Here is a 26,848-nt window from a genome sequence, read left to right on the forward strand (position 1 = left end):
TTTCATAATTCCAACTATAATCAAAACTGTAAGTTTCTTTGAAATATCTCCCTCCTACAGACCCCAAACCCATATACTTAGCCTCATTTCTAAATAAAAAATATAGAAAGAATATAACACTGAAAAAGCTTTAAGGGAGGAATCTTCACTGCACTCTGTACTGCCTATTATTAACATCAACCATTGGCCGACAAAAATCAACCCTAGCTCAGTGACAGATGCCCTGCAGCTTCTGGGTGTTGGACCCTGAGCCTTTACATGTGAATGTGATGCCTCACGCAGTTTTGGATACCAGCCTCAGTCTTCTCCACATTTTAGTTTTTATCCCACTCAACATTTGTGTTGCTGTTGTTTAGCTAAATAGAATTATTGAACAAAGTGCCCTTCTTTACGCTTATTTTCATTTTTCTATTTTGAGTGACTTTGTGAGGGTTTGGAGCCATAGCTCAGGGGTGGAGCTCTCGCATAGCATGTTGGAGTCCCTAGGTCAATCTCTGGTGATGAAAAAAAGTTAAAGAAAATTTTAAAAGAGCTTCCTGATGATGTTCTATGAAGAATTGTCAGTGCATCTACCATGAGGCATGAAAAATGAATGCTTGCTACTTTGCATGAAAATGTTTCCGTCTTTAAATATGATTTTGACAATGTATGTGCATGTGTAGCATATGCATGTGGATAAATATAAATGGAAATTTTTGTAAATTTGTAAATATAAGTGGACATTCAGATCTGAATATGCTCAGAAATAGATTGTCACCTTTAATCTCTTCAAACTATCTTGTGTTTTCACTAACTCATTCATTATACATATTTATGGGGAGAGTATGTCATAGCAATAAAGGCAAGCAGCATGTAATGATCACCTCAGAGAAGCTGGTCTATCTGTTACATGATATTTACCATAGGTGGTTGGGAACATTCAAACAATAGGAGCTTAAATGTAATATGATTACAGAGGCATTACTAATAAGCATGTATTATGTATGAGATATACAGTAAATAGTTTCTTGAAGTATACTAACACTATTCAGTGTTTACCCCACAGTTGAGAAGCACAGGTGGACTTCCTAGATAGTCCACACAATGACCAAGATTATAGAGTGTGTAGAAACCTTTAGCTGTAGTTTTCAAAGGACATTGTTTTTATGAGTCACAAACAACCAATTCTGGTATGAAAAACATAAATTATTCAGAACACTTACATTTTTTTCAGGCATGTATTTAAAATTTTGAGAGAGAACAACCAGGATAGTGTTAACTTAAAAATATGTCTTAAATTCTTAAAAATAAATCAGTGCTCATGGTATAGCTACTGTAGCTACATCATTTCTCACTTTTAGATTTGAAGAGATGTTATACATAGGAGGGACCAACACCATCATTTCAAAGGTCCAAAAAACTAAGATAAAAAAGTAAAAAAGTGGTTTGTACACACACACACACACACACACACACTATGTTGATGTGTGTATAATACACAGATGTCATTGCCCCTAATCCAGAGCTCAGTCTACAAATTTTCATTGTCTTTAAATTAGGTAATTCTTTTAATGAGAGAATATGACATACTAGGGAGCATCTATGAAAGTTCTTTCTCTACAATAATATAAAAAAAAAAGACCCTCAATACATCATCTGCTATCCTCAAAGGAGAGTTAATGAAGAAAAGTATCTTACTCTTGAAACTGAACAGAGGGGTAGGTTCCAAACTGCATTATCCAGAAGTTGAAATTAGATGTAAAAATACATAATGCAGAAAGTGATTGGTTCATTCTCACCTCCTAGAGCATGACCATTAACATCCAAAGGGTAAAATCTTTACAACAGTCCTCAAAATTGATTTGAAATTATAAGGAGACATGAGTTCCTTTAAATGATTTCTTACTAACACACACACACACACACACACACACACACACACACACACACACGACTGAACTCACTGAGCTGTAGAGATAGCCTTCTCCGTTCATGGCCACATAAAGGCTGGCTTTCACCCCTTGGATGGCCACCACACGCAGTCCCACAGGAATTAGATTGAAGAGGGCTAGAAGGAAAAAAGAAAAGAAAAAAGAAAGAAAAGAAAAAATGACTAACCATGTGAATAAATCACTTTGATTTTTTTACAATGGTCTTACATTTTTGATATTAAAAATCTATTGATTGGCAATAGTATAAAGTTATTTATGGAAAGGGAGGGGGAGAGAAGGGATAAAGAAGGAGACTGGGAGGCAGGGAGAGAGAATTAAAACCACAAAGATAGCCACACTGCTTTGGAGACAAAGCTAAGACATATGGAGTAACCTAATACACTGTATAATTTATGTCTATAATTAAATGTAATATGTGCTTCTTTCTATATATAGTTTTTTGTGGAAGTGAGAACAAAATTGAGGAAGATTTTGAATCTTCAGGTATAAATGAAGATATGTTGATAAATGACAAGGCAGTTTGAATGCAAGTGGCCCCCATAAGGCCCTATATTTGTGTGATTGATCTTTAGTAAGTGGTCTGACTGCATGGGGAAGAATTAAGAGGTATGGCATTATTGGAGGAGGAGTGTTATGTCATTGGCGATGGCCTTTGACTTAGATGTGAGCTCTTAGCTATAGCACAGTGCCGTGTCCACATCCTTGCTGCTCTGCTCCTTGCCGTGATGGTCATGAACCCACCCTCTGAAACTGGGAACAAGTTCGCAGTTAAATGCTTTTTTTTTTTTTTTTTTTTTTTTTTTAATCACCTTGGCCTTGGTGTCTCTGCACATCAACAGAACAGTAAGACAAATGGACAGGCAATTTACAGATAGTTTGAGCTACAACAGACATATGTCGTTGCTAAAGAAAAATAAACTATATAAAACATGAAAATTAAGTTGATGAGTTGACGTAAACAATGTAAAACCAAACAGGAATGTTGTGGTCTTTATTTGTTCAAATTGCCTGTAGCTCAAATTACTAAGCCAATGTGTTCACTCAGAGAAACACAAACGCATGGACCAGGAAAGACAAAGATGGTGCCCTATGCTCCTTCTAGCAACGACTTGGGCGTAAAATATGTCCCTAGAAATACTTGCATCAAGCACAGAAGGAAGGAAACCACCTAGTTACACTTTCTAGATGGCATTGCAAAGAGGCACTAAATACCTCATGACTACATTTGTAAAAGAATTCCTTGCAGTTCTCTTTAATACACTGACTAGGAGTCCTCATTTACCCTCTCTATAGATAAAATTCCATCAGGTCTGAGCCTGCCAAAGTTTGCTTGAGTACACCCATAAATTAACCCAAGAGCTTCCAGCTGGCTGCTCTCAACTTGAGATGGTAAGCTGTGTGCACACAGCACAGACACAGGCAGGTATTGAGCTTGGATTGTCGTCAATTTTTCAAGTGAGTCTTGCAGAAGATAAACTTTTAGACTTCAGGTTTGCTGTGGCAGGATTAGACACCTAGTTGATGACACTGGCTAAGAGGAGGCCTCTTTGAACCTGTTTGCACATTTCTCATGGAAGTTTGGGCTATGCTGTAACAGTTGATTAAGGATTAATTTTTGACTCAATTTAAAGGTAAGCTAATTTGAGTTCTTCCTATAGGCTCACCATTGATCTTGCACATTTTAAATGGCTTAAGAAATATAAAACGATCTCCTTAAGGAGGCAAAGCTAAGGCATATGAAGTAACCTAACACGCTGTATAATATATTTCTATAATTAAATGTAATATGTGCTTCTTTCTATATATAGTTTGTTTTGTGTGGAAGTACAGGAAAAAAAAAAACATGGAAGAGTTCTGTGACCTGAGGCATCCAGGAATTGTTTCACACCAAACATGAGATGGGAGCTGATATTTAGAAAAGGAGAAGTTTACACTCTTTCTTGTGAGAGAGGAAAAAGCACAACATGTAAATAAATAAACAAGGATTCTTCTAATCAGACAGATTTAGACTTTACCAAATGGACACAGGATTAAAGGATGGAGCATTTTGAAGTGGATGTTTCTATACCAGCCACTCAGAGTCACATGACTTTGAGCTCCATGTCATTAGTTTCCTCTCTGTAAGGCAAGCGTGTAAGGTGGGTGTGTAAGGAAGGTGTAACAATGTACTGTACCTGTTTGTACCAAAAGAATCTAGAAAAGCCACTATGCCCTCTAAAATGTTTCAGAAGCAGAGTTATTTAATATTAACAGTAAATGTTGCTTTCTGTGTATGTGGATGATGTACACACACACCACAGTGCACATGTGTAGGCTACAGGGCACCCGCAGGTGTATGTATGTGCTCACCTCTCACCTTCTTTTGAAGCACGGTTTCTGAGTTGTTCCCAGGTATGTGTGCTAGGCTATCTGGCCCCCAAGCTTGCAGGTACTTTCTCTCCATCTCCCATCTTACCATAGGAACTCTGGATGCCATACACACTATCATGCCCACCTTATAAGGGCTCCAAGGGTTGAAACCTAGGACCTCCCATTTGTACTCCAAGCACTTTGCTCATTGAGCCATATCCCTAACTTTATTTAATATGAAATTTATTTAATATCCCTAGCCAGATATTCAATATTTCTAGCTAACAAGTTATGATCAACATGTGTAAAATAGCCACAAGGTCCCTTAGAACTTTTTTTTTTTTAGTTTATGCTCAGCAACTCGTTTAATGCTTCAGAAGATAACATTTCATAACTGTGCATTTATAACGTGCTTATAAACTCATCAATGGTATTTGGTCCTAATCCATAAATGTTATTAAGAATTTCTGGCAAAATGAGAATTAAATCAATTTTTAAGACAAGTAAATTCAGAGAGGTAACTAAGGCTAAAGTTACTCTAAACCAAGGGTTTCTAGCTTACTCACATAGTTATCTGTCAACAACAACAACAAAAAAACAAAAAACCAAACAAAAAACAAAATAAACTATATCACTTCTTTGTTTTCATTTGAGCCTTAATTTCCAAAAATTGTTCTTATCTCGTCTCAAAGAAATTTATATCTTACCTGATTTTCCCACACATGCTATGGCTAGAGATAGCTCTTACAGACTATTTGACACAGACACACAGGTCTTCATATTCTTAAAGCACCCTTCCTAAAGACAATGTTCCTTCATTTCCTCTTCTCAACATTTTGTCTTATTTCTGTTTCAGTGGAATTGTGGCCCCTGCATCATCTCTGACTTGAAAACAAGGGCTATTTCCAATCAGGTTACTGCAGACCCGTGAAAGAGGCAGAGTCCCTAAGAGTGGGACGATGGAAGCAGACCATCACTCAGTTACTGACCCTTACTTTGGGGAAAGAAAATGGTCCTTATTGGTTGAGTCCATGTAATCTTGATAGAGGGTGTTCATGAAAGCAGAAGTTGTGTGCAAAGAACCTATTAAATTAAATGCAAGGCAATTATGCATTATAAATTAAAGCATCTACTAGAAAATACCAGATTTTAATAATGATTCTTGTAAGAAAAAATGAAGGGAGTAAAAAACTTCTAAGAATGTATCTCCCAAGAAGAGACTAAGCCATCACAATTGGAGCCTGGCTGAGGCAACTATAGCAGAAGAGAGAAGCCATTGGAGGGCTGTCCTTCTGTGAGGGGCTTAAGGAACATAGAAATACTATTGGGTAACTAACACAAACAGAGAACATCCTCCATAAACCACAGGTGATAATGGCTTTCAAATAGACTGCTTAGAGAAACTTAGCTTTTACCTCAAAGATTCAGCAAACAACTTTAAATAGACTTTTCGGTGGTAAGAACTAAAAGCCTACTCAGTTAAGTTCTTCAGGAGTTAGGCTCCCAGCACTCATGCTTGGCAATCCAAAACCACCTTTTAAACCACAATTCAGTCAGAGGACGCAACACCTTCACCTGTACACATGTGCACCTCACTTCTGCCTCATCCAGAGACCACTCTGGCATAGAGAAGACCTCCATACTGGGTGAGAATTTCTACTAAATGTGATCTTCATCCTTAAGTCTTTCAGTAACAAGGATTCTGGACTCTACCACATTCTTCAGAACTGTAGCATCTGCTCATGCCATTTCCTTGCTAGTCTGTTTCTATCTCTTACAACCTGACACCATCCTACATTTATAATTTCATACCTGTCACCTACTACATCCAAGATAATTAGCAGAATATAGCTTTTTGCCATTTCCTAACTTCCTCTTGGTTGTAGATAGAAGTGGTTATTGCAGATAATTCTTTTCATCTGACTTTCGAAGGGGTGTGTGTATGTGCGTGTGTGCGTGCGTGCGTGTGTGTGTGTGTGTGTGTGTGTGTGTGTGTGTGTGTTTGTGTGTGTGTGAATGCCTGTATTCTGGTGTATAATCGCCATGTGTAAGTACCCACAGAAGCCCTAAAGAAGATGGTAGATCTAGAGTTACCAATAGCAGTGAGTTGTGCAAGTTGGATGCTAGGATCTTAGCTTGGGTCCTTCTGGAAGAGCAGAAAGCACTCTTAACACTAACCCATCTCTTCATCCCCATCTTTCTATTTTTCAAGCTCTAATTTATTCAACAATCCCGAGTCTTGCAGAAGCCCATCAGAGATAGTAGGTTCCTTCCTACAGGTATTTCATTAATGTAGGTGGGAAATGATCCTTAGAATTATTTACTTACCTATCTATCTCCATTCCTAAGTGCAAATCTCTTAAGACACCCCTCTAATGTCTTGCTTGGTAACATGGTCACAGTTTGTGTTTTTTTTATATGTGACTTAAATATGTCTACAGAACTTTGTAAGTACCTACAAAATATGCCTTATTTACAAACACACTTTCATACAGATCTATCTATTGTGAACTTACAGTAGGTCAAATCCCCTGAATGTGCAAGGGGAGATTAGTGACTCCATCAGATGCAACCTCCAGTGAATACATTTCCTCTGGTGGTCCTTTCATGTCTTTAACATAAAGGCACTGGACCTAACATGGCCTTGATCTAAGAAAATGTTACCTAACAGCTGAATAAAAAATAATAATAATTAAAAAATGCATCAAAACTCTGTCTTGCTTATTCTTATCTTTTCTAGGAAGATTTTCCGTAATTGACCATTTGAGAGAAATTTAAGCTAATATTTACTGCACATGAACTGCATTTGAATATAGAATCTAACAGAAGCGGGAAAGTCCCTATATTCTGAGAAGTGAAACTCAGAATGCAGGAGTTTATGCAAGAGAGCAACTTGTGCTCCGTCAGGATACAAGGAGGTAAACGGTTGCAAGAAAGGGGAGAGTTTTTAGTATCCATTGTCATAAAAACATTATAGGCTGTTGTGACGAGTTTTAATGTGAACTTGCCACAAATAAAATCACCTAAATGGAGAGCCTCAACTGAGGAACCGTCCCAATTGTTTTGATTGGTGTGAAAAGCACCTCCTGATTGTGGGCCGTGCCTTCTCTTAAAAAGTATCACTTTGGCTATTGGTTGAAGTACTGTTGTCTATGAACCAGTAAGCATCACCACTGTAATATTTAAATTTCATAGTAAATTCATATATTTCAAAAAAAAAAAAAAAAAAGAGCTCGGGTAAGTGGGTATGGCAGAAGGAGGATGCTTTCCCCTTCCTGTACCTTCCTTCTTGCCTGCTGTTGCTGCTGCTGCTGCTGATGATGATGATAATGATGATGATTCCTTCTCTGATGGCAGAAGCACTGCATTGGCAGGCTTTCATGGTAGGATAAAGATCAGCATCTCTCCAGGAATCTTCGGGGCTTACTGCAGAGACACCCAGCCTAGGAATTGAGCAACTCTGGGTTTTCACTCCCTACTGAGAGCTTTTGTGGGGCTACCTACTCCAATTGCTGAGGTCCTCGGGACTCAAGGAACACACAGCTACAGAGGCAAGGCACTTAGGTATGCCTCGTCTGTGGTTACTACTTTAAAGTTGCTTTAATTTAACACACACGTACATTCATCCTGAGAGTTCTGTTCTGTGAGAATACCCAGACTCACATCTTTCAAACTGATGTTGGAATAGAAAGATACTGTTTCATGAAATGCTATGCTATTTTCAAATTAATATCCAGCTGCTTATCATGTACCTCAAGTGACAAGGATATAATAGCACATCCATCTATCACAAAGAAGAGAGGGAAGAGAGTAAGTGAAGAGAAGAAATTAGAAGAAAACAAGGCCCCTATAAAAATCACCTCTGAAAGATACAAACTCAGTGTACTCACGGATAACATTTTAAATTTCATCTTAGTTATATTTTGCATGTTCACGCTCGTATGGAGGAGTGCATGGGCAGGCTTCCGTATGGAGGATAGAAGGCAACTTACAGGAATGGGTACTCTCCTTCCTCCATGTGGGTCTCAGAGGTACAACTCACTTTTCATGCTTGTTAGCAGTCATTTTTACCCACTGAGCCAGCTCACTGGCCCCATAACTAAGTTATAAGGACAAGTTTCTTGTTGCTTGTAATAATGAACAGGTATTTTAAAACAAAAAACAAAAAAACAGTTGCATTTCAAATTTAACGGCTGAAGTTTTGCAGTCGACAATGAGGGGTGGGGGAAATCTTATAACCCATTAGAAACTAAATGGAAGATACTGAGAGAATGGAGATATTTAAAAGTAAATAATTTTTTTCTAGATTTCAAGCTGTTTTCAACAAAGACATTTTATTCATGTATGAATAAAATGCTCTATAATACAAAGACTTAACCTGAAGTAATCCAGTTGTTTTCTCCTATTGAAATATTTATAATTGCAGTGTTTATAATAATAATTTAAGGCGCTCTATTGATATTTTTGTAATGAAATATTTGTCTTTATTGCTTATTTTATCACTCTCTAACATCAATTCTGCAACCTTTCTGTTCTCAATAACAAAGTGTCATGGTTAAACGTTCAGCAAAATGAAAGATGGTCTAAACTCTCTATCTTTCAATAATATGAAGGCGATTACATAAATTATGGGAGGGTGAGACTTGCTTATTCATGTAAACTGATTATTCATTCCTCACCTCCATCCTACACTGCACACATCATCCTAACTCTGCACAGAGTACCTACTGCACATCGTTCTCATGCTTGTGTATATGCCTGGCTGTCTTTGTAAGCTTGCTATTTTCAAATATCTTGCTATCTATTAAATAGATCATTTACTTGGAAATGACCTTTTAGAATACCTGTCATTCTGTTAAACTACTCTAGCTATGGTTAATATAAGTTTGTGTGCATGATGCTTTACAGAATGCATAAATGGTGAGCTTGATTTCTAAAATTAAGCTGCTTTAGTGATTTCTTTGAAAAGTTATTAAGTGCTGAAAATTTTTCCTTTTTCACTTTGTAGTATCAATAATGCCTTGCACAATCAAAACCCAAATAATTCTTTCACTTTTTCTTATGGAAATTAAGAGACAAATAATATTGGCCTATCCCTTTAGTTTTCAAGTGAGGATCACAAGATCAGAATGAGGCTCGGCCCATGTTGAGATATCACCCTTACACTTAACAGATTTAAGACCTTGGTGACAAGGATTCTTTGCTCTTTAGTCTACAGAGTTCACTAAGTTTTTATGAACATAAATTAAGATAATAAAATAGAAATAAACCAGATCTAAATTTATCAAGCTAAACACAAAACATCATTAGCATGTTGATTGGGTTTGTGTTGGGACAACTTCTTGTGCACTGTGTAAAAGCATCAGTTGTCAATAAAGAGCTGAACATCCAATAGCAAGGCTCAAAAGAATAGGTGGGACTTCTGTGAAGAGATAGGAATTCTGGGAAACAGGCATAGGCAGGATATTTGACACGGAGATGTGGAAGAAGTCAGACGTAAGAAATTGAGAAGAGGTAACCAGCCACATGATAGATATAGAATAGTCTAAATAGATTAGTTGAGTTATGAGATAGTTAGAGGACAAGCCTAGCTTAAGTCCTAGACATTAATTCATAAATAAAGAAGCCTCCATGTCATTATTCTGGAACAGGGCAGATATAGAAAAGCCAAATGGTTACAAGTTTGATGTTTTCTTGTCTCTAAATCTGGAAATTTAGAGGTAGCAGGGCTGGATGATCGCCACTCCATGTTTTTATTTGGCTTTCTTAAAATATCCTGGGATAGGAAATGCTTTGGGTTTCGCCTTACACAAATGCCAATCCAGGAAGTCCAAACAACATATACTTTAAATAACATCCTACATAAGACTGTGGAGTCAACATACTTTAGACTTTGCTGACCCAATGCATCCAGTCTGGTGCCCTGCTTTATGAACAACTGGCCAAATAATCACACCAGCTGATTTAGATTCCCCTATGAATCTGTTGACTTATGGAACTGATTAGTGGCCTGGGGCTTAGAGACTGAGATTTCTCTTCTAAGCCATTGCCTGGCAACACAGATTGTGGATTTCCAGCTTGGTGAAAATGAGCAACATGGCAGTCTCTTTCTTTGACACAAAAACTAGCAAATATGTACACACCTGAGCACTAAGAAAGGGCCTGCCTTTGGTTTTGTAATGGTGAGACTACTATAGCATGTTCTCTACCATACTCCAGAGATGTTGGAAAAACCCTGCATAATTAACAAGTCAATTCAATGTGAGTCTTTTTTTTCCCCCTTTTAAGATGAAAAATGAAGCACTTCACTATCGATAATGGAAGCAAATGCCTGTCATCACTCTTCCTCAGCAGCCAATTTGTCTTACACAGAAGACGTGTCTCCCAGTTCGTTTGGAGAATTCAATGAACAGCACAGGTTGTCAGTCCACAAGATCAATGGATGAGGCAAAGCATCCAAGAATCTTTTCACGCAAGAACTTTCACAATTATATCTCCCACAAATCTTCCACTCTATGCTGCAGCCATATTGACATTATTTCCTGTTAGGCTTACTCATTAATGCAGTGTGCATATTCCAGACACTGAGCAACTTAGGACAGAGTGGTGAAAAGGAAACGTGTGACCCTCGTTATTTCGACAGTTAGTTTGAAATATTATATTAATATTATATATTAATTCCATGTGTGCTCTGGGTGTCCCTCTTTAGAAACCTGAAAGAAAGTTGATGTGTAAAAATGTAGATTTCCCAGGATCATAAAGACAGCCAACAAATGAGCTGATTTGAAATCTAAATCCTGTGGCTCCAATGTGAGACTGTTGTTCTTACATAAGAGACAAGGTAAGCAATTAGAATCCAAATAGTTATAAAAATAATGAGGAAAACAGACAATAGTGAGCAATATTGGAGCGTGACACAAAAATCCTCCTGAAATACTCTGCCTATCCAAAATATAATTTATTTCTTATGTACAATTGCACAGAGAAATTACAAAACATCTTACTTGAGCAAACTGGTTTACACTCTACAACTAGACTGTGTGCCTCATTAACACATTACCATGCCAAAAAAAAAAAAAGTCTGCCTCACTCTGAAACTATAAGGAGTGCCACAGAAATAAATGCAATGTGATAAATTCTTTTAGAAATGGTGGGATTAAAAATGATTTAAAAACATAAGACTGGTTTCCTCCTTTTATCAGTCTCTAGCTTAAAGCTTTGCTTTGACCCATCTCTACCATAAAAGATGACTGGAATGTTTCCGAAGCCCCGGACTCTGCTCAAACCCACCTGAAATGACCAGTAACTTTTCCTGACTCTATTTCCTACAACAGAGACATGACCAACCCCCATGACCCCCAATGTCTGAAACATTCCACCTCTCCCACACAATCTTTTTCCAACCGCCGTCAACTCATTTTTCTCCAACATAGCAGAAGCTTTCGCCACCAAGTGATTTCCTGCTTCCTTATCTGAAACTCAATTTTTCTCATCTTAGATTATGTGTCCTGTTCCTATTCTTCAAGATTCAATTTAAAACTAACCTCGTCTGAGTCCATGGCTTTGAGGGATCTCCGATCTCTAAAACCTCATGATTTGTCTGATCACCCCATAGTACCAGAAGTATCTTACATCGCGTTTTATTTTTAAATGCAAGTCCAAACTCCTCTACTGCTCCGAGAACTGGAAGGAACTGTATCCGATTCTTTTGTGTAGCTCCATGACCCAAAGGCATCATTCCATTGGTATGGATGAAAATGGGGTGCCCATGTGACAGCTGTGGTAACTGTCAGTCACTGGAGGAAGGTGTCTGAACACAGGTAAAAGAGAAGGTTGTGGCTGTGGGAAGTGAGTGGCACCTGTTAGGCATACAGGAAGATCACTTGTTCTACAAACCCATCGTTTCCAGCTTCATGAACTACTTTTAAAATAAAATATTGTAAAAATCTTCCAGGAAAGATTCTGATGATACCTCTGTGCTTTAAGCTAATTAAAACTTTTGGATAAAGTTGTGCAATAAAATAATGCAAATGTGGAACACGAACCTTCAAAGTGAAGTTCCATAGATGAGTATAGGCCATTGGTTCACAAACCGCAGTGTATCACAGAATTCTAGGGAAGTTTTGATGGGTTGTTGTTGTTGTTTTTTTTGTTTTGTTTTGTTTTTAAATTCTGATGCCTACATCACAGCTATGTCAACTAAATGAAAATCTCTGTGATAGAAAAAAAAAAAAACAATACTCTTTAACTCTACAGGTGATTCTATTGTACAGCAATATTGAAAATCAAGACTTAAAAATCTATGAAGAACAGGAGCTATGTTCTTTTGCACTGGAATCATTGGTATTTCCCTGCCCAAATTATTCATCATCAAGGACCAAGAAGTGATAATTCTAACCTCCCCTAAAAGAAATGCTCCAGATTGCAGCAAAGAATATTCTTTAGTGGAGATGCCTACAAAGTGATCAAGGAGCTTCCTGGATACAGCTTTCATGCCTTACTATTCCTTCTGGGGTGGGCTCCTTGGTGATTCAGCTGTATTTGAGTCATTCATGCTCCCCCAACCCCACAGCAAACCACTGACTCCTGCTTCTGTAAGCAGCCCCTGAACCATGCTCATGTAAGTAACCACAATAAATTCACTAGTTCCACAAGCTAGAGTTGGGTGGAAAACTTTCTTCTTGTTGGCATGCTATCAAAGGTAAACGGACTTTTGTTCACATTTCCCCAAGAAAATCTGAGGAACAGTGAGGTCGATTTTAAGAAGCCAGAGAACAGGGGCACGGAAACTCTGAAGCAGGAGGTTGGCTTATTATCAAACCTCACCAGTCAAACTTACGCTTTCTTCTTAGAGCTGTGGGAGGGGAACGTTGGACAGAGCAGTGAGTTTTCCTTCTATTTTGCCTTTACTAGGTCTCTGACCGTGGAAGATGGGTGAGGCTGAAACCTTGGGTAAAATGATTAGCTAGGGAACAACTGGGAAAGTCAAGGACAAGAGGTGCCTGCCTTAGCTCTGCGTACTGGTTTAAGGTAGAAGGGAATGTCATCACTGTTCTTAAGTTCAGTATGAAACCTCCTGTGCTGCTGTGTCTTACACCTTTGCTTTTTTTTTTTCTTTTTTTTTTTTTTTACAGTCTTTCCAAAGTTAAAAATACTCGTCAGCTTACAAACTTAAAAGTCTTCTGTTTTTAAGTATGTCTTTTACAAACACATCATTTTACAGAGAAGAAAGAGTTAAGGATTCAGCAGGGGAAAGCCAAGTGACCTGACCCTCTGTTCAAGCAGCCATGTCTTTCCATGGGTGATGGAGAACAGGGGTAAGCGGTTCCTTATTGTTCGAACACGGGTTATTTTTACAAACACTGAAAGAAAGCCACAGCTATCCAGGCCTTGAAGATCTTCGCAACTCAAGGAGGTGGAAGGGGAATAAGGAAAAGTAGATGTGCCCTTGGCTGAAATCCATTCCGTTCAACTGTTTTTCACTTGGAGTAAGCCAATGAAAGCATGTGTCGCCGAGATTTGGGATGATGGAACATATTTCGTTGCTTGCTAGAAGGACAAATAAGGAGGTGGTACTCGAACATAGAAACGCCGATGCAGCTATCATTTGAGCATAATGTGATCTGTGCAGCTGTAAATGGATGCATAGGGCTCGCAGGTGGCAGAAGTGAGGATTCAGGAGACAGGGAGCAGGTGCTGCGCATGCTTGGAGGCAGCCTACCACAGACAGCTTGTAAGGGCTGAGACATTCTGCTGGGATTAGGGTGACTCCTCCGGTGGCGCTTTCCTTCCTTTAATGTTGCTGTGACAAAAGACCTTGACAAGAGCAATTTAAGGAAGAAACAGCCTTCTCTGATGCCCAGTGTAAGGGTCCATCATGACAGGGAAATCAAAGCAGCCAGAGCTTAAAGCAGCTGGTCGTATCACATGCATAATCAGAAAGTATTGAGGGCTGAACACAAGCTGCTGCTCTGTTTCTGTCTTCCATTTACAGTCTAAGAGCCCAGCAAGGGGAATGGTGCCACCCCAGGTGGCTGGGTCATCTTACCTCAATTAACATGATCAAGATAGTTCCCCAGATGCATGGCCAGAGGCCCATCTTCTGGGTAATTCTAGATCTTTTCAAGTAGATGCCACTAACCATTCTACCAGGTGAAAAAAATTAATGATTTTCTAAGAAAACAGAATTAGTATGTAAAACCTCAAAAGCATAGACTGTGAAGCATACAGTTTTTCTTATACTATTAAGTCCTTTGTTATTTTTCCAAATTATGTTTGATTACAGATCTGTCTAGAGTTGAGCTGCAAGATACATGTTCCTACAAAGCCCTCACATGATGCTGATGATGCACATTTTCTAAACTATTAGACTATTATTCCATACCCTCCTATGTAAACACTTCAAACTGTTTCATATAACAGCAGCCATCGTGAAGATTTCTACTTCTGCTAAATTGCCACTGTCTGTGAGCTGCTTACAATTCCTCCCCCAAAACAGTCAAAGAAAACATGCTCTCTAGATCTAAAGACAAAATAACAATAATAGATTGGCTTTATTAAGAACCACTGTGTTCTAGGTACGATAATTGATGCAAAATTCCTGAAATCTAAGTGCTAGTATATTCTCATTTAATGAACAGATGAATTAGATACATAGAGGAGTTAAATAACTGGCCACAGGGGACACACAGTCATGTTCAGCCCTAGATCTCAGGTGCAAATTCCAGCTCCATGACATGCAGGGGTCTTTACACATGTCTTGACAATACAATGCAGTGATTTGTAAATTGATAACTTCTTATTTACTTGTGGAATATCTTTTAGGAATCTACTTGGTTAAATAGTTTTTTAAAGATTCTAAACCAATGTATCCCACCTATTAATACACTTATAAACAAGAGCAGAATTTCACTGGTTCATGTTTTGCTTTTCTGAACAAATTGTTTCCTTGGAGCAAGAGTCTCCCCATCAAAAAGAAATATTCTGTCAAGAATAAAGTGACAGATCCAGGCTAAAGGAGCCAGGGGAGTTATTCCTTGTGGTAGATGTAAGGAGCTAAACTATGCAAGGGAATACATGCGTCTTGTTCCAGCTTTCCACAAATATTGTATTGAGGCAATGACAATAACAACAAAAATACACACATTTTAAAAAATAAACACCAGAACTAGCCTCTTAATCTCAAAATCAGATTGCAAAGTTCTTTCCATATATATATATATATATGGAATATATATATATTCCATATATATATATATATATATATCCAATCAAGTACATGAATTTGCAAGCTAAGGGTCATGCCTAATAATGCTACAAAGAAGTAACAGCCCAGAAGAGTGACAGCCCTGCACGTGCTATAGTGCCACTTAGAGGGATAAAAGCTTTGCTTGAGGATACTCTCTTTCGACTTAGCCTACAGGTATAATTTCACAAGAAATAATGACATAGTCCTCAAATACAGATGGCTTTAGAAAACAAAATTAGATGTGGCATAGCTTTTCCATGTCAAGAACTGTAGCAAATGTGCTCCAGCAGGTGAATGAGGAAGGTCTGGGCCAAGAAGGCCCATTAGGGAGGGTGAATGTCTTCATGACTTTGGAGGCAGCTTATAGCCTTGTAACTAGATACATAAGATTCCCTCAAAAGAACTGTCAACAGTTTTCCCCTGTACAACCATTTGGTTCCTGTTTCTGTTCATAGTTGAGCAGGATGAGCTCCTGCTGGCTTTGGCTATGTCTATATGCTTGTGACTCGTAGTATCAAAACATCATATGCTTGGTATTGTATAGAAAACATAACCATGACTAAAATTTTACATTTACAATTAGATTTCTAAAAAAATAATCAGATATAGGCCATTCTGAATTATGTTTCTTTACAAGAAAATTATCATAATGAAGTTAAAACTTTATTTGATCTAAAAACTATAATTGTATTTATGATAGAGAAATGTTAAATGTTAAAAACAGAATTAAGGGGTGCAAATTAATTATGTTATCTGTAAAAATCCTGAAATATGCATTATTAAAACAAACAAAAAACTGATTTTTCAGTCTAGGGATTGTGTGTGTGTGTGTGTGTTTGTGTGTTCATGTGAAAGAGTATATGCATCTGTGTGAGTATGTATGAATGTGTATACAAGTTTGTATGTATGTGTGTATGCATGTTTGTGTGAGTGTATATGCACATCTGTGTGTGTGTTTGCATGCCTGTATGTGAGTGTGTATGCATCTGGGTATGTATACATGTGTGTGTGAGTTTATATGCATGTGTGCATTACAGATGTGCACAGATGCTATTACTTCCCACTTGTACATGGAGTTCTGAGGATGGAAACAGGCCTTCGGTTTTCACAACAAATGCTTTACCCACTGAGACAATTCTGTTTTGTTTTGTTTGAGAGAGGATTTCTCTGTGTAGCCTTGGCTGTACAAGAACTATCTCTATAGTCTAGACTGTCTTTGAATTCACAGAGATGTACCAGCCTCCGCCTCCCAAGTACTGGGATTAAAGGTATGTGTCACCACTATCCACCAGGTTGAGCCAATTCTTTAGCCCACACATTAGGTGTCTAAGTTATTCCAGTGAAATGTGTATTAATATGAAAAAATTAAGATGTCAAATATATATTCTGAATTTTAAAAGATGATAAGGTAGTAACTGAAAAGCAAGTGAGGAACAGTCAGAGAACACAGCAGGAAAAAAATAGCAAGACTGTGTCCAGTTGCAAGAGAATGGGCAGCAGAAAACATCTCTTGGACAATGTCTTCCCTCCAAGGAAGATCAGAAACACATCCATGTTTTAACAAATTTGAGTTTAATAACTCTATATCAAGCACCAAAGATGTGTACCAGGATAGAACTTCAGAGTCTGACCAAGAAAATGGAAGAAAAGACAGACTGGAGTTTGTTTGTGGTAGGTGATTTGGGAAGGGCTCAGAGAACTGGATTTCCCTCAACCTGGATGCTCTAAAGTGGGGGAGGAGGAAGGAGAGTGAGATTGAGTCTATTGCTATCTTAACAAGTCTTATCTAGAAGGCTTTACTTGATAAACAGCAGTGACACCAGCAGGAACTGAAAAGCACCAATTCTCTCATTTCTATCGCAACCTTGTTTTGCTAGTGGTCAGACCTGAGTCCTGAGTGAGTTTGATTTTATCTTCAATGACCTATCCAGGGGTTTTGCATGACTGTACCTGTGGAATGGTTCACATCCCACATGCAACTATGCAGCAAGACCATCTAGGTACAGGGTTAGTCCTGCTGCTCCTGGAATGTTTGTCGTTTTCTCAGTTGCAAGTGCTCATGTGCCTTTATAATGTTGTCCAGTGACACTTGGATTTCCTTCACATAGTAATGCTGGAAAGAAAGGACTGAAAGAGACCCAGAAGGCTGTTTTCAGCACTTGCCTCTCCCTGCCACACCAAAGGGCTTTCCATCACCTTCTCCCCTCTTCCCAGATGGGTAAAGCATGAGTCCCCACTCATCATTACAATTACACCAACTTAGCATGCTGCTCACTCTGCAGTCAGAGGGTACTCTGTGTGTTTTTCAGCAAAATGAGGACAATGCAGTATCATCGTTATTTTCTTTCCAGCATTTTAACCTCTTCAAATTCATCAACTATGATAACTTATGAAACAGAATAATGGGCTTTTAAATTCTATGTAAAATATTCCTATTAATACCCTCCAAGCTGCAATTGTCTCTTTTTTGTAGCAGTGTTCCAACACAGTCCTGCATTTTCGTTATCATTACATTTGTAGTGATTCTTATCTGCTACTGCAGGAAAAAAAATTGCTTTGTACTTAATTACATGTAATTAGTCTTTTCTCCATGAACAAAAGAGCAGGTGTCCATCAATTCTCTGAAGATGTACTGATAAAGTTGGTTTGGACCTAATGATGCCTATGAACCAAACAAAACATTTCTGGCAGATGCTAATAGTAACAAGATGTTTTGTTTTTTTTTTTTTTTTTCAAACAATCAATTGGCTTTACTCGACACCCACACAGAGTGGAGAAAGAACAGACATGTTAGCAACTTAAAGACTTATCTATTTGTTTCTATGAATAAGCATGAGTGGAATTTAAGTATCTCTCAGGTACTATTTATCCTTAATCTCCACTTATGAAGAGATATAAAATTAATATTTCATTTGAAACATTTTATTAAAATATGTGGAAGGAGGATATTAGGAGAAAGTTCATTAGTTGAATAGGCGAAATCTATATAAACATTGTAACCCAGTAAACAGTGTTGTAAGGGTGCGTATTTTTCTGGTTTTGATAATTGCTCTGCTGTTATATGAAACTTTGCTATTAGAGAAAGTTTGGTGAATACAAAGGTGCATGCTACAACTACTTTAATTTTTCTAAAGTCTAAAGTTGTTTTGAAAAACAAAGCTGGGGCTAGACCATTGGCTCAGTGGCTAAGAACACTGGCTGCTCGTTGGGAGGGTGTGTATTCCATCCTCAGGACCCAGCTTGTCTGTAACTCCAGTTCCAGGGATTCACCACCCTCTTCTGGCTGCTGAGGACAGTGCATGCATATAGAACACAGACATACATGCAGGCAAAGCACTCATACACACAAAATAATAGAATAAAATTTTAAAGAAATACAATGTAAACCTTGGTGGGAGAAGTATTCAGCCAACCACTGGAAAACCTGTTTACCATCCACCCATCCATCCATCCATACACACACACACACACACACACACACACACACACACACACACACACACTCACTCATTCATCCATCTAGCCAGCCAGCCAGCCTGCCTGCCTGCCAGTCAGCCATCCATCCATGTAGGCACCCAGACACTCACCCATCCATCCATCCACCCACTCAACCACCCACATATCCAGCCAGCTATCCACCCAATCAACTACCTCACTTCTCCATCCATCCATCCATCCATCCATCCATCCATCCATCTCCCAGTGAATGTCTACTATGCATGACAGACCACTGTAAATACAATAAAGGAGGGTGTTCTGGTATATAAGATAAAAATAATAAAATAACAACATATATGCTACATGACCATGAGACTTAAGACTAGGAGTAAAATGGATGCTATTTTGTATCAGAAATAACCCCCAAAGACTCATGTGTTTAAGGCAAGATCCACATCATGGCATCATGGAGCACCTTTAATACACATGTGGCTTAGATAAAGTGTATTACCTATAAAAGTCACATAACCATAATAAAATTGATAACAGAATATAAAATGTATATGACAATGCTCTCACATTTAAAAAGCTTAAACCATGTCAGGTAATATGAAGAGTGGTTTAAGCATACAGTTAAACAGGGAAAAAAAGCTAATTTTAAACTGTATATGCGATATACAGTATGTTAGTAAATTTTCACACATTGCTTGAATGTACAGAGAAGCTGGTTCTAGAAGTGAAATTGTTCCTCAGTTTCAAAGCCTAAGCATATTTGTTTCAAAGTGTCTCCAAGGCCCCGTGGTGGAATGGGCTGCACCCTCTCAACCGTGTGAGGGGGAAGAGAGAAAATAAGGCAGCCGAAGAGTGTAAGCATCATGTCCTTGAGAAGGGCTAGAAGGTGGACCATCTCTGACAGATGTTGCTATTGTTTATCCCATGATGTAAAAGGTCCTGCAGAGGCTATAGGAAACTGGAGCTCAGTCTTGGACAATCCATCTGTGGAATGAAAACTCAATCAAGAACCTAAGTTGACTGTCTCAATGTCCCAGTTTCTCTGGGATATTATGACTCCTGATTTGATGGTGTTAAGTCTATATGTTTCTATTTATTACTATCTGTTCTTTTTAGTTTATTTTTACTTTATTTTTACTATTGAGAATTTCACAAAGCCACACTATTTATACCTAATCTGATATAGTATGATATATCAAACTACAATATCTCTCCCCTACCACTTCTATATCTCCATTGTCCAAAATGTATTCTGCTCAACCTCTTTTCCCCTTTCATTAGAAAACCCCACCCATGGGAACCCTCTGCTCTGTCAGAAACGTACTCTCCTTAGAACCTTAACTGATTACCTCAGTGGGGCCTTCCTGGTTGATTTCTGCCTGGTATTTCCCTGATATTTTGCTACCTATATATCTGTCTGTTTGTCTATCTATATAACTATCACTTCATATTTATTATTTTATTTTGGCTTGATATATACCAAATAAGCTCGCTCATTCAAAACCCAATATATGACTACAGTAGATCATTTCTAAATAAGCAAAGTCAAATTGGGAGACATTATTATGCCTGATAATCAAGGAAAGCATAATTTCTTCTTGAACAAATGGTTAAAATATATTGAATTTTTAAATTAACCTTTATTCTGATATCCAAGTGAATGTATAGTAATCTTTAGATTTTATACTCCTCAATTGTCTTTATATTAGTTTATTGAAATGTATGCACCGTAGGTCATCTAACTTAAAAACAATGGTATGAATTTGTGAGTTTAAAACATTTCTATAAGCATTTGATAGAACCCATAATCAGTTTTCCTCTATGTGTGCAGTGCATATGTATCAGGCATTTTGGTGATACATGTTTTTTATTGTATGCATGAATTATATTATGTAAATATATGTGTATAGATAGACAGAAAAATAGATAGACAGACAGACAGACAGACAGACAGACAGACAGACAGATAGATAGATAGATAGATAGATAGATAGATAGATAGATAGATAGATAGATAGATAGATAGATAGAAAGTTGTGTGCCTCTCTTGTCATGTATGCTGAGTGTTCATGTCTACCATGGCCATGTCTCATCCAGAAGACAGTATTTTAAAGTACTCCTCTACCCCTCTCAGTCTTGTTACAACCTCTTCCAAAATGCCCCCAGGGTAGGTGATATAAATGGTCCCATTTTCCATTTTAAAAATGTCCTTTGGGTGGTGTTGAAAACAGATGCTGCTGCTATTATCCTCTCGGGTGACCTCTTGTGAGGTCTAGAGGTAGCTCATCATTAAAGTGAGTGTCACAGCTATGTGCTTCCCTGACTGTGTTGTCAGTGTGGCCCCCCCAATCAGACACTGAAATGCAGATGTAATAGATAACAGTCAGATTCAGGGGATACGGGCTCTTCATTCTTCTTGCCTGAATTGAAAACTTGAACCACTTAGAGAATGCATTCATAGAAGTACAAATTAACAGTGCAGACCACAATAAAGTAATCAACTCCTTTGCCAAGAATGGAGAGAAAGTGGAATGAGAGTCTTCATAATAAAGTCTTTCTTTATTGTAATTCATATTTTGTAGCATACAATATTAAGTAAACAAAGGAAATTCAAAGGGGGTGGACAGGAACGTCTCAGCGCTTTTAGGATTTTGAATTTTTCCTCAAATGTTATGGTTAATTTAAGAGTTACAGCTCTATAAAATATCTGATTTCCTAAATTACCTATTGAAGTGTGAGAAATTTTCAATCTGACGGAATCACAAACCATTGGATGGATGTTTAACTGGCATACACTATGCGCCTCTGATTCTTTTCTTTCTCTTTTGAGGAAAAGTTTCATATGGTTCAGGGTCCTCTTGAATTCAGCCAGAATTAGCATTCAACCCCTGTTCTTTCTGCTTTTTCACTCTAAGGCTCAATTATACTCATGCACCTACCACACTGGGTTGATTCACTATATGTCTAATATTACAGGCCTGGTAATAAATGTAGACAAAATTATAAAAAAACAAAAAAACAAAAAAACAATATGGCACCCTGCACTACTGTAGAAAACTAGGAATTTAGCCTGAGGCACCTGTGTGATTGTGGGAAAGTTAGAAATGACTAGAGTCATTAGTCTTACCTCTGAAACATTTGTTATGTCTCCAAAAACACAAATACAATTTCTTGTGTTTTGATGAACTATATTTGCTTTTGAACTTGTCAACTCTGCTGCTTAATGGTTATTTCTGGGAGATTTTTAAAATAATCTTTAATATTTGTAACCTTTATTTCAAGGTTGTTTTTAAAGTCCATATTCTATCTACCTGTCTTTACTAACTTCTTACTAATGTGTGTGTGTGTGTGTGTGTGTGTGTGTGTGTGTGTGTGTGTACATTTAATGGTGTGATTTGTCATGGTTATATTGAAATTTTGTCTTTAACCAAATGAAATAGTCTACCGTGTTCAGTGTTTGCCTGTAGAAGTAATGTTTTCCACCAAAAACTGGGGCTTTGAGAATTAGAACTTGTTTATCCCTTGGGTCCAAGAGTTAAATGCCATCATGTCTTAGAAGGTCTTTATTATTTTTGTGAGCATTTATCACTCCGACAAGAGACAGCCCAGTGAGAAAGCCCTCTCACCTAATGACGACTGGACATCTTCCAAGGCTCCTACCTTCTCATTGAGTGCATAGCCTCTCTGATATAGTGATTTTATTTTATTTTTTTTTTCTGTAGAGTATATGAGAATAAAGCTGCAAGAATGGAAAAGGGAAAAGTCTAGCTCACTGATCATCAAGTATGGCTGTGTTGGGCCACGCATTCTATTTGCACTGCATTGCAAGTAGCTGGCGTTCCTTACTGTAGTCGCTGTTTTCGTCCTTGGTCCCATCAATGGTACCATCTGGATGCATCTGCAGGAAATATCCCTGCTGGCTGAATAACCTTGTCACAATCCCTTTCAGCTGGGGTTCTGCAAGACAAGATGAAATAATTATTTGCTTTTTTTATTTTGTTTATAAAAGTGCACACTTGCAAGTTGTTAAATACATTCTGTAACTAAATGCATAAATGCCCATGTCATAAATATTGAAATTAGCATTGGGAAGGGGGTCATTTTAGTGTAATAGCTGTGCTCTTCTCCTTCCTAGAGGCAGAGCCATAATACTTTGAAACAACACACCACATGGAAGTAAATATTAAAGCTAATTATAGTTAGAAATATAGACACGTTAAAAAGTGAATTATTGTCCCCTATTCTACATATGGTATCTTCCTGCAAGATGCCCCCCCCGAGCTTATGGTTATATTTCAGCATAACTGAAAAGGAAAAAATACCATCATAACCCCCAGATTCCTGGTGTCATAATTGGGGCCTCAGAGACTTTTCATTTCTGCCGGTCCCAAGACACCTGTCAGCTAGAAAGATCTACAAGTAAAAGCAAAACTGTGGAGGGACGAGATGTTCAGTTACTAACTCTTCACCACAGAGGGGCCAGCCAAACTCACTTCATCACAGAGAGGCTTGGCCAAACTCACTTCGCCAATCCAAAGCAAAGCAAAACAAAACAAACAAATGAAAAATGCATCTTCACCATTTCCTTAAACACACACACACACACACACACACACACACACATAAATGTTCCTCACTTTTAAGCATTTTATACAATTAAACCATCAAAATCCTTTGTATAGCTCATGTATAATTCTGTACATCAGCTAATATAAATATTTACACCTTCCTTAAAGCTGTAGATTATGGTGATCCCCATAGCAACAAGCTGCTTGCTATGGGCTCGCCATCAATTCATCTCTGGTGCTGGACAAACATTAAGATATTTACAGCTCTAATCATTTCATAAAACATAAGTGTAGTGGGTTGTTCTGATGCTGCTTATATTGTAATGCTCAATATTGGTCCCTAAGACCTGACTGGCCCCCAGAGACAGACGAAAGAGTCCACACATAGACCCAAATGAGGCTACGTGACCTTGCCCCCAAGTTATTTCTCATTGGTGAATAAAGATGCCTACAGCCCATAGGTGCACAGAATTGAGATGTGCAGGGCTTGGTGTTTCTGGCCTTGGGATATGAGGAGAGCATGAGGGAGACAGAAGTAGAGAAGCCACCATGGGGTAAGAATCTTAAAATAATAGCCATGTGGGTTGGCTAATTGGAGATAAGAGCAGGCCAGATGACATGTGGCAAATCATATAGTGGGATTATTGGCTGGAAAGTAGACAAAATAGCATAGAGGATAAATATCGGCCCAGCTCTAGTGCTGTTTAGGGCTTATTAAAAATTAAAGATAATTTGTGTCTTTTATCTGGGAACTGAATAATCAAAGGTGGAATAGAAGCCCCAGATTGATATTAAGCAGAACCACAACACATAAGAGAAAAAGGCGATTGCTCTCTCTGCTGGTATAAACTGCAGCAAATGATAGAAACCATAGAATTGTTTTGAAGTTGAGGATGGTGTCTGTGGAAGGATAATCACTGAATTTATGCCTATCAACCCCAGCCTTTGTGCTTATTCAATCAATGGTGCTAACAATTTCTTTTTTCCTCTTTCTGTGAAAACACCAGGCAAACTGAACACTTCAATGATGTTTAGTTCTAACAGGAATCTGGTAAATACTTGATGGTCATAATTGAAAACACAGGGTAATGTGTATGGCATCAAGGTGTCCTAAGAAACAAAAGAGAAATGAGCAACGAGGGGTAAATACAGAGCTGAATTTAAAACCATGAATTCTGGGGACTAGCAACCTATCCTCTTGAATTAAATTAAATGCTTTAATTTGTAGATCTAAATATCCTGATCAATACAATATAGAAGTCAAACAAAGTGAACCTTGGGTCCCTTCAATGATTTGCTTCTTGTCACATTAGTGTGACAGGATTTGTCTTCAATGCTTATCCTCCATGGATCCACTTAACCCTACATTCATACCAAGGCTGTGTCCGAGAAAAACACAGCTACATAACACATATCTGTGCTATTATGCCTATCTGTGATGAGGCTGCATGGTTGGAAAGAGACTTCTGGCAAGGTTCACTCAGCTCTAGGTCTGAATGGAGACATAAGACCCATCTGAGAACCCCAGGTTTCCAGGAGGCTGGAGCAACAATATGTCATCTGGGTCTCAAGTTTCTCACCTGGATTAAAAAAAAAAAAAAAAAAAAAAAACATAGAACTACTCAGATTCTAACTCCAGAGAATATCCAATGGATGACTGTGTGACAGTATGAACTAGCAAACGCCATAAGCCTATAAATCCTAATTAACGCATAAAGTTTCAACTATGAAAACCAAGGAAGCCACAAGGGGGAAGACAGCACTCTGAGAGCAGACTCCAGGCCTCCTGGGTCTGTTCTGTTGAAATACTGGCTGAACTTGGGAAGGTACGATGTAAACGGTAGACTGAGCATAGACAGAAAGACAGAAAATGACAGAGGGAAAGAAAGGGACAGCGTTCTCTCAGTCCATGTTTTTCTGATAAGTTTAAGGTCACTTTGTGAAATCTGGGCTTCTTTGGTAATGAGATGCACGGCAACTTGCTCATTAAAACCTGCAAGTTATTGTTTGTTTTCTTCATGCTCCTCTTTCTCCATCTGCAATTAAACCCTGCTTTTGCTATGGTGACGTTATCCCCCTGTTGGGACTCCGGGAGTTCAGGTTGGTAACTCTTGTTCAGAATAATGAGCATCAGACCTTTACACCACCTCCTTGTGCCAAGAGCTGTGAGGACTTAGACATGGATCGGAGGCTTAATTATATGATGATCTAAAAACACAAATGTCCTGCACCACAGACATATCACAAGAGACCAGCACATCTATTTTGAGCATGCCCAAAGTCCAGCACAGGCCATTGCAAGCTGTACAGACCATGGGTAAAACCGTGCCCCATTCTGTTCTGTCAATTCCTACCAGCCCTTCTAGGCTCCAGAAAAAAAAGGTGGCCCATCCAGAAAGGGGCCAGCATAAGTGAGGGACATGTGGGAGGAGAGGGTGTCTTAGTATCTTTGACAAAAATACTAAATACTTAGTACACATTTCAGTATATAAAGCATTCAGTGTATATTTACAAACATGTTCTTTGTCAGTCTCTGCTTGGGAACCTAAGAGATGGGGGTGGAGTTTTGCCTGCGCTCACTCTCTCAGGGAGCACCTAGCCTTATGCATGAAACATACATTGGAGTAATATTGGTGGGGGGATATTAGATGAATGAAGCAAAGAGGCATGATGACCCCCGAAGCATGGACTAATTTGATGTTTGACATATATACCACTGCCACTTGAGGAATGAGTAGGCTGCCCTCCCCATAGTATGTATGTATTCATATGTGTAGGAATGCATGCATATGTGTGTGTGTGTATACATGTGTACCCGGGTATGTGTGTGAGAGAGAGTAGAATGATAGAAGATAGATGGATAGATAGATAGATAGATAGATAGATAGATAGATAGATAGATAGATAGATAGATAGATAGATGATAGATGGATAGATAGATAGGGACAGGGAGTAGTGAGGAGGCCAAAGGACAATTTCAAGTACTGTTACTCAGCTACCACTGCCTTCATCTTTTCTTGAAACAGAGACACAGGCCTGGACCTGTTAAGTAGTCTATGCCAATGAGCTCCAAAAATCCTCCTGCATTCACCTCTCCAGTGCTAAGGTTATGAGCGTATGCTACCAAGCTTAATGCTCTCTACTTGAACTCTGGAGCTAAGCCATTTCCACAGCCTATGAATAGAATTTTCATCTGACAAAAAAAAAAAAAAAAAAAAAAAAAAAAAAAAAAAAAAAAAAAAAAAAAAAAAAAAAAAAAAAAAAAAAAGCATTCCAAACTCAAAATACAGCAAGCCACCTCT

At 38.2% G+C, this 26,848-nt stretch overlaps 1 protein-coding gene across 4 annotated transcripts in view; it reads right to left on the reverse strand.

Moving 5' to 3' along the window:
• Nucleotides 1-26,848, reverse strand: part of Fgf12 (fibroblast growth factor 12) — a 559,190-nt gene that overhangs the window by 191,038 nt on the left and 341,304 nt on the right. For all 4 annotated transcript variants that reach the window (XM_021209134.2, XM_029544609.1, XM_021209133.2 and 1 more), the window contains 2 exons: nt 22,825-22,935; nt 1,944-2,047 (listed from right to left, as the gene is read on the reverse strand). In XM_021209134.2, coding sequence (XP_021064793.1) covers nt 1,944-2,047; nt 22,825-22,935 — 215 coding nt within the window. The remainder of the gene's footprint in view (nt 1-1,943; nt 2,048-22,824; nt 22,936-26,848) is intronic.

This window comes from Mus pahari, chromosome 12 (assembly GCF_900095145.1).
Source record: "Mus pahari chromosome 12, PAHARI_EIJ_v1.1, whole genome shotgun sequence".
Taxonomy (NCBI): Eukaryota; Metazoa; Chordata; class Mammalia; order Rodentia; family Muridae; genus Mus; species Mus pahari.